The following is a 14,647-nucleotide window of genomic DNA, read 5'->3' as shown; positions in this document are numbered from 1 at the left end:
TAGTTTAGCACAAAGATTGGAAACAGAAGAAAACGGCTAGCCGGGCTCTTTACGACGGTTAAAATATATATATATATATATATATATATATATATATATATATATATATATATATATATATAATTTACCTCAAATGTCACAAATGTAAACATTTGCTTTATGTACAAATCAGATAAATGAAACATAAGTGTCAAGTCGTGGCTTTTCAAGGACATATTTGCTGGATATTCGAGCCAACAGACTTCCTGCTGGCTTCACATGCGCAAGAATAGCATGAAATAAATTACTGAATTCAGATTAGGTTTTTGAGGCTGAATATATCACATCCTGATGATAGGGAAGTCCGCAGTACTCCCACTGCTGCGACACCAAACTGTTCCTGGGAGCTTCGGCCCGCTGCAGTGACTTCTTTAAGCCTTTGCTTGCTGTTGCCTGACAATGTCAGAATGACAGCATGACTCCAGGAAGTCACTGTGTCGAGAAATATTCCAGCACAGTATCCCGCATCAAAGAAGCAGATTGTTGTCGTCTGCATGCTTAGCTAAGCTATTCGGCTAACATCTGAAAGTGGCACCAGTCTCCTCAGAAACCTCAGCAAGAAAGGGAATTTGCCTGTTTCTTCAAATGTTGAGCAGAATTTATTGGGAATGTGCATTTTACAGGACAAAAAGCAGTGACTGCATGGAGGACAGGGGCCTCGACTTCACCCCGCACTTCTCCTCTGCCGCCCCCTGGCCTGCACAGACTGATCCTGATCCGCGTCCTCAGCAGCCGCCTCTCCATCAGACGGTCATAACCGACAACAGTCCGGTCAGCTCTGCTTCCGCGCTGCCCGATGTTTCCTGTCTTGAAGTCTCTCTTCCTGCGCCGTCACCCGCTGACCTTGGCGGTGGCGGCGTTTTCAACAATTACCTCTTCCGTCAGGATCCCACGACGGGCCATCTCTCCTTAGTGCCTGTGCGGGTCAGGGCTCCCGAGTGTCTCCTCGGGTTGGATATAAATCTCTCCCTCGTGCCGCAGCCTTTGCAGGGACTAATCGCAGGTCCGGAGAGCGCCGACGGCCCATTCATCAACTGTCTGGATGCGTCCGCAAGGCCTGGACCCCGGGATTCTGGACCTCCACCATCCTGTTTCGATAGCAGCTCTGTCATTTCTGACAGGCCCCTGAAGCGCAGGGTGCCCGGGGCTCACAAAGGACCAACAAACCCAGGGACGCAGTGCGAGAACCAGCCTCCATCAGAGCCCATCCCCCCAGAAGTCCACCCGGCCCTACAGGAAGTGATCGCACTGCTCAAGGGGGAGCTTTCACTCGATGGGCATGTGGATAATGGACATGAGGACATAGCCATGGGTATGTCTCTTTTTTAGATTAATATCATAATTATTTGCATTAAATGTTTGCATTAAATGCAGTTTGAAATTCTGCATAATCCTTCACTAGCCATTCTTTTATGTAACGACAAAACAACCCACTCCATCAGCCTTGCCTTGCTGGTTCATTTGGAAAATCCGCTTTTTTTTCTCTTTTTTTTTCCGAGGGGAGTGCATCTTCTCTTTGAAGGACTTCCAGTACCACACGTTTGCCAGTGTCGTGAAGGAGAGGTTCAGCCATCTGTACTGGGAAGACGACCTGCTGGGTGCACTGCACTGCCTGGTGAACTACAGCCAGTCCACACTGTGAGTAGGGCTTCAGACACTTATTTTACTTTTTGCCATTTTAAAGACTCCTTGAATCGTAAAAATAATGAAAAAAATTATAATCTACAGATTTAATGCTGACAATTGGCCCTGATTTATACATTGTTGATACAGCCACCTGTCTGGAGGATCATAGAAAGCACCTGATAATTATCCTTTTTTTTTCCTCCACATAAATCCCTGCTGAGATCACAGAGAGGCAAATAAGAATAAATTATTGAGGCTACCGCAACCTGATTATACCAAAGCAGTCTTGTCCGTGCCGACATATTGCAAATAACATGCAGTATATCTCTCTATATTCTCAGACGTCAAGATTAACCAGCACAGTGGCAGTTCAGTTTGGCAGAGACCATTTAAATAGCGTCAGGTCTTGACAGTTCCAGTATCATCGCTCACCCTATTAGAAAATGTGAAAAGTTACATTCAGTTTAATGACTTAATCATCCACAGTGCACAACTGCCCTTTTTTTGTTTGTTATTAAGTTATTATTATCATACATTTTAATCCTTAAAATGAAGGACTGTTCCTTAAGGGCTGGGCTGGTTAATAAATCCAATCGGCACAATTATATTTGGTGTCAGAGTATAATCAAAATGTTTTAAAGGATATCCTGTTAATAAGAATTCAGCCAGAGCTTCTGTCCAAACAGTGAAACGCCCAAATCTGTCTTCTTGTGGTCCGATTGTAAAAGTAAATGTATTCCTGGGGGACTTCTGAAGAATAGAATAATCCAACCCGCGCTCACCATGACCTGTCCTCCTCTTCTTCTTCCTCTGCACACAAATACACTGCATTCAAATGAGCAATATGCCATTTATTCATAAACTTAAGCCCGCAGTTTAAACGGTCAAGTTTTTTTGCTCATTGTTATTGATCTGCTGAGGAGAGGGGGGGTGAAAGAATGAGTGAGTACTTAAATGAAAGCAGCAGATTCCATGCGGCGCGCTTCTCTCTGCATTTAAATGTAAAGGGAGGGACGAGCTCGTCCACTTCAGATAGACGTCTTTTCATCCCGCCGTCGCCATGCTCTCATGCTCACGGGCAATCTGTGGAGAGAGACCCTTTAATCTACCGCGGCCGGGAGACATCACAGCATCGCGTAGAGATGGGTGCTCGCTCGCTCGCTGTGGGGGGGGGCGGGGTCATTCTTCCCACTGCTCCAGTTTAACCCCGAGGGGAACCGCAGCCTCTCTTGTCAAGAGAGACGGAGCGGACGGCGTCCTGACCCCGGTGCAATTCCATTGTATTGATTGATCGATCGGTGTGGTTTTGCAAGTGTGAAGTGAGTCTTTGGGTTGGGCTTTTTTTTTTGTACAGCGACTGTGGCGGTTCAGCAGTTTTGCTGCATTGTCACATTAAATCCGTAAACCGCTGCTCGCAGATCGATGTGATTGATCTTAAAGATTGATTTAAAAACTAATAACTATCTAATAAAAACAATGAAATAGATCATTCCTCGGGTAGCCATATTGTAACATGTATTACACCATACAGCCACTGCAGCTTCACTTGTACCTGGATGATCTGTACACAGACACAAACATTTCCTCACCGGCTCCGCCCCTGTCACCGAGTAGGCATGGCCCTTCACCAGTTTGCGATATGTGACGGCTTCTGAGTCGGACGAGCTGATGATCTGGGATAGATAGAAAAGTCTTGTGAGGTAAAAACAACCAGACATTGCAAACTACCTGAGTGTGCAAAACAATAAGCTCAAACAAACATCAATGGAGCATCCGAGAAGCGAGACTCTGTCCAAGGCCTTCTTAATGATTTTGAAGAGGTGGGAATCTGGCTTGCTTATGACATGCTTCTCAGCAACGCCTCCTGTGAAATCCTCGAATCCTTCAAATAATCTTCTTGGAGTTATCAAGTAAGGGTCCTTCCTCCAGAGGGTCGTGTCTCCAGAGTCAGCACATCGCTGGAAGAGGAAACACAATTATACAAGTCTAATTTAGACAACAAACCCCGAGCTTTTGTCCTTCTCTCACACGCCTGCTGTATATCCAGCTCAATCTTCCTTTTGTCAGCTCTCTCCAAAGTCTTAAAGATTTCTGGTTGAGAGAAATACAGGTATTGTAAACATGCGTCCAGTTTTTTTTTTTTTACATATACATTTGTTACATATTGTCATGGTTCTTAGTGCTCATTGTGCCTTGCTTTGAACCTGCTGTGTGTGTGTGTGTCTGTTTTCTCTCTGCATGTGTGCGCCTCCTGCAGCGGCTCTAATGACCGGCCTTCATCAAAGGCTGGGAAAAGGGCAGCAGCTCTCCCTCCACCCTCGGCAGCCTCGGAGGGAGGGCAGGGAGAAGTTTTCCTGCGCGGTCGCCTCGACCTGAATGGGAACATTTGCGCGTCCGGTCCTGCCGCTGTGGGTCGTTGGACGGAGGGAGCCGAGGCCCTGCCCTGTCATGGAGGAGAGGAGCCAGCGCTCCAGGATTTTGATTTAATATCGGAGGAGAGTCACCGCTGCATGTTTCAAGGTATAGATACATACTTGGATATTCAATATATCAAACGTGTATTTAAGTTACAGTGTGTGATAATGACTTGTTGTGTTGAGTTCTAATGTTCATCCTCTCAAGTCTATGAAATGCACAGCTTGATTCATCTTGCAGTGCGTAGCGGGCCGTCAATACAAATTATGAAATGTGGCAAAAGTTGACTTTCTTTATTTTTTGAAAAACTAAACTCCCCTGCGAGTGTTCTACTATTACATGACTATTATGCAAATACAACATCATATAATACTTAATTATAAAGCATTCGTGTGTGAACATAATTGTAATCTGTGTTTCACATTTTTAAGGTCTTTATCTGTAAAATGTTTCATTCCATTACTTTTCCCGTTTAAATTAAATTCACATGGTATGATGACAGATTCATGGTTCACGTGGATTCATTCAATCCTGCTGTAATGAGTTAAAAAAAAGAAATTAGACACTTCTTTTTACTACGAAAGCATCTCTTTGTGAAGCAAACTGTGTAAATAGATTCATTGAGTGGTTTATGAGAGTTCACGTGTGATAAATAGGTCTACAAGTGGCTTCAGATTAGAATAACTACAATTGAACCACAACCTCTGATGTTCTGATATATTCCTCTTAATTCGGCTGCAGGCTGAATGAGAGCTGTGACGGGCTCTTGAAGGCTGCTCTAAAGACTTGAAGCACATTCATGAGAGTCCAAAAGGCATGCTCGCAAACTCTTCGGGTTTCTTTCTCCCCATCGGGGACTCATTCCTGGCCAGCAACATTCAGCAAACACACCCTCAGCATCTGCCTTTGTTGGGCTATTGAACGGTGCCAGACATGTGGTCTTGATCACGATCCGGCTCTTACGAGATACCCAAGATAAAGAAATGCGGATAGTTTGAGAAACTGCTTGAAATTCAAACAGGGTGTGTATTGTGCACCCATGACGGGCTTGTCAACAAATCCTCCCAGCTGGGTCGGTGGAAATAAAAAATCTTTACGCAAGTGTACTTTTTTAATTATTTTTTTTAATCTCCATGTGATTCAGTTCCTCTCGCTCTTTCTTCCTTTCTTCTCCTCTCTCTCTCTCTCTCTCTCTCTCTCTCTCTCTCTCTCTCTCTCTCTCTCTCTCTCTCGCTCCACTGTGCTTGTTTACGGGTTGAGGCGTGAGCACCAACAGTTCAGAAGCGGCGGCCATGGAGGGAGGCGAGAAGGAATCAGCGGGCGGCAGCGATGAAAGCCCCTCTGAAGCCGAGCTTCCGCCGGGGAGGGAGATAGGGCCGCCGGGGGACCGCAACGAGCAGGCGAGCCCCGACTGCTCGGAGGACATGGAGGATAGTGACTCGCTGGTGTCGGAGCGACTCGTCTCGCCCGGGTCCAGAGTGGACGGGCCGGGCCTCAGCTCGGGCCCGTCGTGGGCTTTGGCCTTCTTCGGGGAAGAGTGCTTTGGCCCCGAGGTTATCCAGTACGCAGGGAGTCTGGGCCAGCACATGGGCTCACCGTGTCTGGATGTGAAATCACAGGTGGGTGGACCCGTGGCGCTCACTGCACAGTGAGTCATGTTTGACCTTCACCCGACAAACAGCAGCCGGCATTGTTTATTCATCAGATTCGATTACGCCAACAACAAAAAAAAGGTGTGTTTTTATAGAAAAAGCATGGTGCAGCAAATAGTTGGGAGATGCTTTTAAAAAGAGAGATGGGACAGGTTGTCAACAACAACCAAAAACAAAAAAGAGAAGATTATTGGTATATTTCCATCAAATGCAGAGTGGAAATGCTCCGCTGTGATTCAATTCAGTGTTTTCATTTCCAGTCTTTGTGCATTTTGTTTGTCGTCCAAGTGCTTTTTCCCCCTTCACATGGTCGGCTCTTAGGATTTTTTTCCCTATCTATAATGAAGTGGGTCTAAGGTCAAAGCTTCAGGGTGAATGGGACGGGAACACGTGGGGAACCTGAAGATAATTGGTATATTGTTCTCTCCATACTGCATCTGAATATGAATGTGTTGAACTTAGCCCTTGGCAAAAAGGAACTGTAGTTTGTAAAAGAAAATAATGTTGTGTTTTTACACTTTTGATGGCCTTGTGTGGCGGATAATAATGCGGCTTTAAGAGTTGCGCGGCTGCGACTTCTCATTCTGTTGTCACAACGATGAAGAAAGAAGGAGAGGGGTGAAAGAAGGGAAAGAAGCAATGCTGCTGCATACGCAGTGGAAACAGCTGAAAAGCTTGAGGTGTTGTTGTTTTACTGCCCGTTTTGTGTGATTTTGCGTGATGTCACTTTCTGAACAGGAACTGCAGCAGCAGCTGATGATCGAAACAAGGAACCTGAAGAAGACGAGAAATTTCTTCCAGAAGCTGATTCAACAAGAGAGGAAAAACAAAGGTTGGGTCTCCATTACATAACACGGCTCGTATACAGAAAACATGGCACGTGGAGGCTCCCAGTGTGATCTCTAAAACAGTGTGTGCGTGTGTGTGTGTGTGTGTGTGTGTGTGTGTGTGTGTGTGTGTGTGTGTGTGTGTGTGTGTGTGTGTGTGTGTGTGTGTGTGTGTGTGTGTCAGGTGACAACAAGCTGATGCTCTCCAAACTCAAGTCCCAGCTCGAGGAGCTCCGATCCAAAGTGGTCTTCTTAGACTGTGTGAAGAAATACCTTGAGGTGCTTACCGACTGAACACCGTTGCCAACACTACTCTTTTTTTTATTCACATCACCAACAACGCGGCTCTTCCATCCTGCGCTGTCGTTTTCTTGCATTTCTGCAGATTCTGAGCGTGGACCAGTGGGGTCTGGAGGTTTCATTGCTGCAGGCTTTGGCTGTCTGTGGACCTGGATCTCTGGACTTCCAGTCTCCTGAGGACTCGTCTTGCCTGAGCTTTGGAACCAGCAAAGGAAAGAGCACTCTGCAAGCTGGGACTCCTCTGGGCCTCATGGCTTACCTCTATGCCAGGTATCATGGCTGAATTCAGTTTATTTTATAGAGCCCAAAATCACAAATGACTAACTGGCCTCAGAGGGCTTTACAATCTGTACACATGTGACATCCTCTGTCCCAGGACCTCACAAAGAAGGAAGAAACCTTTGGGAGTGCACCAGAGGAGCATCCCTCTCCTCGGATGGACAGAAGTACAATAGATGTCATGTGTACAGATTGAACAACGTAACGCAACACATTCAATGCATATGACAGAAATGATTCATGTCACGCGAGTAGTCAGCAAAAGAATTACGACGACTAATAATAACAGCAGGAGCGGATGTAATAGATTAATAATGAAAGCAGTAATGGCATCGGTAATAACAATAGTACTATTATAATACTAAAGATCGTGGAAGATTCAGTGGGTGTCATCAGGGCCATGGCAGGAGGCACGACCGCGATCCAGGTGTAACCACAGAAACGTGAGGCTCCCATGGTGGTGATGATGATGATGATGAGGGTTTTAATTAGAAATGTGCTCGCCATTTCTTTTCTCTCGTCGCCATGAGATCATACAAATAGTCTTCTCTCGACGCGTTTTTTTTTTCCATGCTCTTTTTTTCATCTTCCCGACTGCCTTTAATTTGTCCAACAATGGACTCGAGTCAGGTAACTGTCTAATTACAACAGACAAAAAACAGAAGAAGATCTTTGACTTTGGCTCTGGAGCCTCGACAAAAGAGAGCGTGACGCCAGCAGAAGACAAATAATGAGACATTTATTGAAATAAAGACGACGATAATGAGCCCCTATCAGCACCTTCCGGGTGCCAAAGTTGTGTTTCCTGTCTGAAAACTCTGGGAGCTACTCTGGCTCCCTATAATTATTATGTAACACATCCATATGTGTTGTGCTTATAAAGGGCTCAACAATTATTACTCCTCCAATCATATTTAGGTTTTGATTTTCCCCTCCCGTCCGCGTCCCCCTTTGGTCACACTTGCTCCGCTCGGAGTAGTCGTGTCGTTGGCTGCGTGCATTTAGTTCCAACCTCATTGCCGATCTTTGAACAACAAAAACTCTTTCGCTGCCGCTGCTCCTCCTGAGTGTTGGCTTTGTACCGGTTGCCGTGGGGAACCGCATCAATACTCGTAGAGAAACAGGGCGCCACTGGAGACGCTTTTAGTTCCCACACCGCCTCGAGCTGAAGCTGTTCTGTTTGACTTCTCGAAGCGTTGATGAGGCTTGTTTTCGGCTCTGCATATTAGTGTTTCTGGCAAATAATGGAGCCAATAACACTAAACGAGAGGATCATTTCCCTCCGGGGATGGGAGGAACATGTCCCCCTCACTTCAAAACCCTACTTTTCTTCTTTTGTACAAAATGGTAATATGCTAGATATACTCATGGCTAAATGAAAACATTATGTGGGTTTTTTAACAAACAGATCATTCCTAAGAAGGCGACTGAACTGACCATCAATCAATGCTAATGTAACAAAGGAAAATAGTCTTTAAAGTAAAGACAGAAAAACTAATAATTGGACATGGTAATTTGAAAAAGTGTCTGTTGAACATATTTGATGAGTATTGCGTTTGGTGCATTATAATACAGCGATGTATGTGGCTTTTTCTTTTTGTAATTATTATTGAAAGCATGCTAACCGATTGAATCATAATTTTCGTTTCGTTCAATGATTTATGAGTAAAACGGAGGAGGGGCAGCATTTCAAATCTCTAACTGGCTCCATATGATCTCAATTTGTTTGTGTAAACAGTCATTTTTTTGAAGAAGGAATGATTGTGCGGTCACCTGTGTGTTAACTCAGCCCCGTGCATACCGGGGCTGGACTGTGTGTGTGTACACTGTGATAGTTTGCTTATTGGATTTCTAGATTGAAATCTCGGCCTTGTGCTAGCTGCTTAGCGCGCTCCTTTCAGCAGAACCTCTGCAGCGCCATGCGTAACGTCAACACTGGAACCTCCTCGCGGTCTGGTTGAAAATGTCGCCCCATTTGGCGAATCCTTCAGATTGCGTCGCTTTCTGAGCGCCATTCAATGTCGCTGAATCCTTCTCCTCGTCGCAGAAACGCTGCCGCGGAGGGCTTCGTGCAGCAGTTCCTGTACGCCTATCGGTTCCTCTGCACTCCCGAGGAGCTCCTGCAGTTCATCATGGATAAATTCACCTGTGCCACAAGGTAGCGTATGCCCAGTAACTCACAAATACAAAAGAAACAACTACAAAACCTTGAAGCTACAAAGTGCAAGGCCCAACAATAGCAATCGGTATGAAACGCCACAATGTTTGTTTTCCCCCGGCAGACAAGGTCCGGACATGTCGGGAGACGGTGTGAAGATCTTCCATCGCAGTTTGGACCTGCTCCACATCTGGATAGCCGACTGTAAACAGGTGGACTTCACAACGAAGCCCAACCTCGTGGATGCGCTAGAAAACTTCCTCAATACCGAGGTAAACGCGTGAAGAAACATGCAATTTGCGCCGCACTCTACAGAGATAGATGCACCTTTAAACATCGTCACTCCCCACACAGGTGATTCCTGTCGACAGCCGAGGGGAGGCCCTCCTCGCCGCTCTCCACAGCCCCTCCTGTACGACTTGGATCCGAGGGCGAGGAAGCCTGATTAGTCTTGAGGAAGAGGACAATTCTGCGTGCGTGCATTCATCTACTGAGGATCTTGGGAGGAAGGTCGGTCTCATAATATGCTGTGTTTGGGTATTTTGTTCATAATCACAGTCATAATCTTAAAAAGAAATCCCTTTTTCCCATTTTTTTTCCTTCTGTTGGGGACAACACGCATACAAACACTATGTCCTACCAAAATAATAATATTATTCAAAGGAAATTTAGACTTTTCAAACTTTATTGGACTGATTTGTTGATTCATCTGTTGAACAAGAGCATCCTGCATGAAACCTGATTTTTTAAAAAAAAATTTTTTATCAACTCTGCAGTGGAGATTCTCCAGAGTGGTTGAGCCCGCCGCGTCCCTGCCCAAAGACAAGGCCTTCTCCCTGGCCACAGCGCTGCCCATGCCTTGCTACAGCTCCCTGCTGGACGACCTCTCCGGCGGCTGCCTGCAGAGTGAGGACCTGCGCCCCTTCAGCCAGAATGAAAGCGGCGCGCAGCACGTAACCCAGCAGCTCACCCTGCTGCAGCAGGTGAGCTGCACGAGCTGCTCCCAACACTGAGGCCCGTCTCACGAAGCTGCGTTAACATACCCGGGGTTTCCCTCACTGATCCAGCTGCACTGGATCTGTGCTTGTGCACCTAAAAGGGGCGGGGTTAACTCCGTTAGACCAATCGTGCAGCATGGAGAAGCCGCCGAGAGCAACGTGTTTTACAACGGGAAGAGCAAACCATAATCTTGAGAATGTACAAAAAAATATAGAGGAAGAATACGAGTAAAAAGCAAAAAGCAACTCTGCAGCAGCAGCCAGAAGCGCAAGGAATCGTGACAAAAAAATCGCCGACTCTGTCAATGCGTAAATGACTGGGAATGTAACATTAAATCACTGTCTCAAACGTACGTGCCTATTTTTATTATCTTTTCGTTTTAACAATTTAACCTCATTTCAGTTGCAACCCCAGTGGAGCTAAAAGAACATGAGAGCAAGTTAAAACGAAATACAAGAACATAGTTCAAAGCGGTCAGTGAGTTTATTATAATATCCTCCGGGCTACATGGATGATGTGTGGGTTTGCCGGTCACGAAACACGCTCTATCTCCAGAGCGCTGCTCTTACTATCCGTGCGCCTTCCTCAACGGGATTGTGTAGAAATGGGCAGGCCATGTTTCCAGGACAATGATTGGCCAGTCGGCGTCTTGTATCCCCGCTGAGCTCTTATCCGGGAACTTAAGCTGCTCCGGAGCAGGTTAGGCGTTCAGCGTAGGTTACCGGCGAAACGTACCCCGCTAAGAAGAGAACCAGATTCGTGAGACGGAAAACCGTCTCAATCCAGAAGTTACCTCGCCAAACCGAAATCCAGCTTCGTGAGACAGGCTTCTGGCCCTCGACCTGCTGTTGTTGTTGTTGTTGTTGTTGTCCCTCTTTACCACTAGAGGGAGACATGCCTCTACAAATGCACAAGGGGAGACCCTGATGAATACAGTCAACTCCTGATCCAACACTGGAAATACACATCTTGTTTTGCAGGTGATGTTCCAAGGATGTCATCCGGTTCATTTTCTCAACTCCAGAATACAAGGAGTCAGGGACAAGGTCTCCACCCCGAACAAGTGAGTGCACTGCTCCAGCTTTAGCTGTGAAGGCCGCAGCATTTGATCCTCTTTATTTCTATTCACTGAGTCCCCGTGTCCTGTAGAGACGCATTCACCTCCATTACGTTTCTCGGATTTCATCTTCTTTTTTTTTCCCCTCCTGTAATCTGCCTGTATGTACAGAGATTACTTTCCTTTTTTCTCTCATTTTGCGTAGTATATATTGGTCCTGCTGACTTGTGTGACAGGGAACTGTCCTTATTTATCTGTGACAGCGTCTGCTAGGCGAGGCTTCTTTCAATCGAAAGGTTTTTTTTTATAAATATACTAAAGATAGCAATGTGAAGACAAGGCTGCAATGAATATTACTTTTTTAACGTACAAAATACAACAAGATGCCCCGTGTGAATAAACTAACATTCCAACTGGGGCTACTGGGCTTCGTTCTGTTGTCAGGAGATACAACACTCTTATGTAGATTAAACGGTTAAAAATCTATTTTGTTCTCAATGTAATCAAAATAAATACATTTGGTGAAGTATATTTTATTTTGAAATTAGTTTTTAACGGGTAATATGTAAGTAATATTGTTGTTGCTGTTGTTGTTTTTATCCTGCCCTTTTAGTTCTCTTGCTATTACAACTCTTTCACATTATCTGAATTACACGCTACAACCTTTTAGGGGATTTTTAAAAACTATTCATGTTTCTTGAAGCTTCAGGCGACTTTTCCACATGTTCATTTTTCGTTTAACCCTCAGTTCAAAACCCAAAGAAGCATAGATCACATTTCAGAATCTTCAGCATATTTGGCACAAGTCGATTATAAAGATTCCTGGTAGTGAATCAACTAATCAATGTGTTATTGTTTGACTAATCCTTTCTGTCCCCTTCCTTCCTCCACCAGGAATGTGTCTCAGCACATCCCGCCAGCAGAGGGCAGCAGTCTCCTTGTGCATGAGGAGATGCCTTCAGACGGCCGTCTCCAGCAGCTGCTCACATACGCTGACAGTGTTGCCAACTGGATCTCTGCTGAAATAGTCATCTGTGACTCCGTCAAGGTGAGAGGAAACATAACTTTTAACAGAGGTGGGGGAAGAAACGCAGCCTTTGCTTTGATTGCTCATCGGACACAGACTCTCATGTCAGTCACAGACTCCCTCCCCTCTCTCTCTCCCATGTGTCGCTTTCTGTTTTGCTTCTCTAGCATCATGGTTGACTGGTCAACAGTTGAGAGCATATGAAACTTGAGGCAGTTCTTCGTTAATCGAGGGAAGTCGTCGGCTTTCATTCGTCTCACAAAAAGCGGAGAAACTAGAAAATACAAAATCTCCGCGTCCAGATTGAAAATGAATCGCGCAAAGCTCCTGACACAAAAGAAGGAGTGGCTTGTCCCTAACAGGGACCCTTACTACTGAACACAATGTTTATGTTGTTCCCTGATAAAATGCAAATGTTTCTCCTGGTACCTGTTCAGAAAAACAAGAAAACAGATTTATAAACTATATATGTATGTATGTTAACTTGCTGTTGCTCACGACTGCCTTTAATATAGTTCTGATTACATTACTTTAACAAAAAAGCGTGCAATACACTAGTTTTTACTTCATTATTGAATTTGACGCATAATGCGATTAGTCGCAGAAAAATCATGCAATTAATCAGTTAAATGTTTTTAACTTTACCCAGCCCCAATATACATATAAATAAAGAGGAAAACTGTGATTAAAAAAGAAGCAAAGAAACAACAATTGAAGTATGATATATACAGACAGATACAACATAAAGTTTAAATAAATATTTGAAATAGACACGTTTCCCTACTTCCTCGTACTTTCACATACACATTCAATTCCATCACATTTTAAAGACACATTTTGGTCAGCTATCAATTTGAATGTTGTTATATCTCAAATAGTCCAGCTGACACTGAAGCTATTTACATTGTAAAGTGAAGCTGAAGAGCTTCATCTTTCACACTTCAACTGACAATTTAACTACTTTTAAGTGCTTTACGTTCAAGCTGATAACTCAACTGCTTTCACCTCTAAAGGCCCGTATTTATCTCTCTTAGTTTCTTCCTCCGTCATCTGACAACAATCATTACACAGAAACCTTGTGCGCTGAGTTTGAAGTGTTTTATTATGCTCTTTGTTTTTAAAGATTTGAAGTAGGAAGCTCTTGTTTAGCTGAACGACCGCTACTGTCTCATCTTCTGTCATCCAGGCGGTTCTTCCATCGCCGGCCCCAATCTGTGGACGGGATGTATAGTCAGTGACAAAAGGGAATCTGCTCGTCAGATATCGTGTTGGATGATTTGCGTGCACGGCGGCTTTGGGCAGTCGAACGACACTGGAAAAGCTTTTGAGGAAAGCAACGACAAATCCAATCTGTTTTCGAAACTTTATCGTTGGATTAAGGTTCTGGAGTCTGTGTGTTGTGGAGTCCGTTTCTTTAAACAGGCGGACAGATTAGGTCAGATTAGGTCTGCCAAGGCCTTTACTCCTTGACTCCACTTTGCTGCTTTCATCGGTCACGCTTCAACTGACAGTTCAGCTACTCTCAATAAGCTGCAGACGGGGCTTCAGCTTGAAATTCAAAGTTCAAACGCCTTTTAGAGATGACACTTCCGCTCATGTCGATTGCTTTCGTTTCACTTCAAAAGACACTTCAATTGCTTGCGAGGTTTTAACTCAACTTGCATCGGCCGTTTAACAAATCTCTGATGCAATTGACATTTACGGGACATTTGAACCGAGCACACTTGCATTGAACGTTGACTACGTGTCGTGTTTTTCTTCTACTTCCAGTGGTATATGCAGACCGCTGTGAAGACCAACTAGATTTTAGCACTTTGCTTCATTTTGCAATGTTTTTCACCGCAAGCTTCTCCATCCCTTGCAGACACAAGCTGCTTTGCTGACCAAGTATCTGTGGATCGGGAAACACTGCTACGAATCGCGTAACTTTGCTACCGCCATGCAGGTCCTCGGAGGGCTGGAGAACGTGATTGTCAGGCAATTACCAGTAAGGCTGCATCTCATGAATTCCTCCCTCACATGAACCCTCGACTCTCTGCAATAAGTCAGATGCCCTGTAGCTAAATGTTTTTCTTCAGCTGTGATAGAATTGGGTGGTATTTAATTAGTTTCACAAATGAGAACGTGGTGTTAATGCATTCAAATAAAATGTAGAAAGTCTGAGGAGTGTTGTTGCCCGTGAATATGAGTAATTAAAAAAAAAAAAACACAATTAAAAGACGCCAGTTGCAAAATATATATATATATAATACATTTCCATATTTCCAC

The 14,647-nt window shown here is 44.6% G+C and overlaps 1 protein-coding gene across 1 annotated transcript in view; it reads left to right on the top strand.

Moving 5' to 3' along the window:
* Positions 1–14,647, top strand: part of LOC137780024 (kinase non-catalytic C-lobe domain-containing protein 1) — a 33,300-nt gene that overhangs the window by 14,738 nt on the left and 3,915 nt on the right. Inside the window, exons 15-28 of the mRNA XM_068568331.1 lie at positions 663–1,351; positions 1,539–1,677; positions 3,923–4,185; positions 5,341–5,699; positions 6,471–6,564; positions 6,744–6,838; positions 6,945–7,129; positions 9,186–9,296; positions 9,421–9,568; positions 9,651–9,806; positions 10,073–10,279; positions 11,276–11,358; positions 12,247–12,400; positions 14,244–14,366. Of these exons, the coding sequence (XP_068424432.1) occupies positions 663–1,351; positions 1,539–1,677; positions 3,923–4,185; positions 5,341–5,699; positions 6,471–6,564; positions 6,744–6,838; positions 6,945–7,129; positions 9,186–9,296; positions 9,421–9,568; positions 9,651–9,806; positions 10,073–10,279; positions 11,276–11,358; positions 12,247–12,400; positions 14,244–14,366 (2,806 nt within the window). The remainder of the gene's footprint in view (positions 1–662; positions 1,352–1,538; positions 1,678–3,922; positions 4,186–5,340; positions 5,700–6,470; positions 6,565–6,743; positions 6,839–6,944; positions 7,130–9,185; positions 9,297–9,420; positions 9,569–9,650; positions 9,807–10,072; positions 10,280–11,275; positions 11,359–12,246; positions 12,401–14,243; positions 14,367–14,647) is intronic.

The sequence above is a fragment of the Clinocottus analis genome, unplaced genomic scaffold (assembly GCF_023055335.1).
Source record: "Clinocottus analis isolate CAN_PGR_092001 unplaced genomic scaffold, fCliAna1.0.p SCAF_8, whole genome shotgun sequence".
Lineage (NCBI taxonomy): Eukaryota > Metazoa > Chordata > Actinopteri > Perciformes > Cottidae > Clinocottus > Clinocottus analis.
This window is presented reverse-complemented; position numbering and strand designations above follow the sequence as displayed.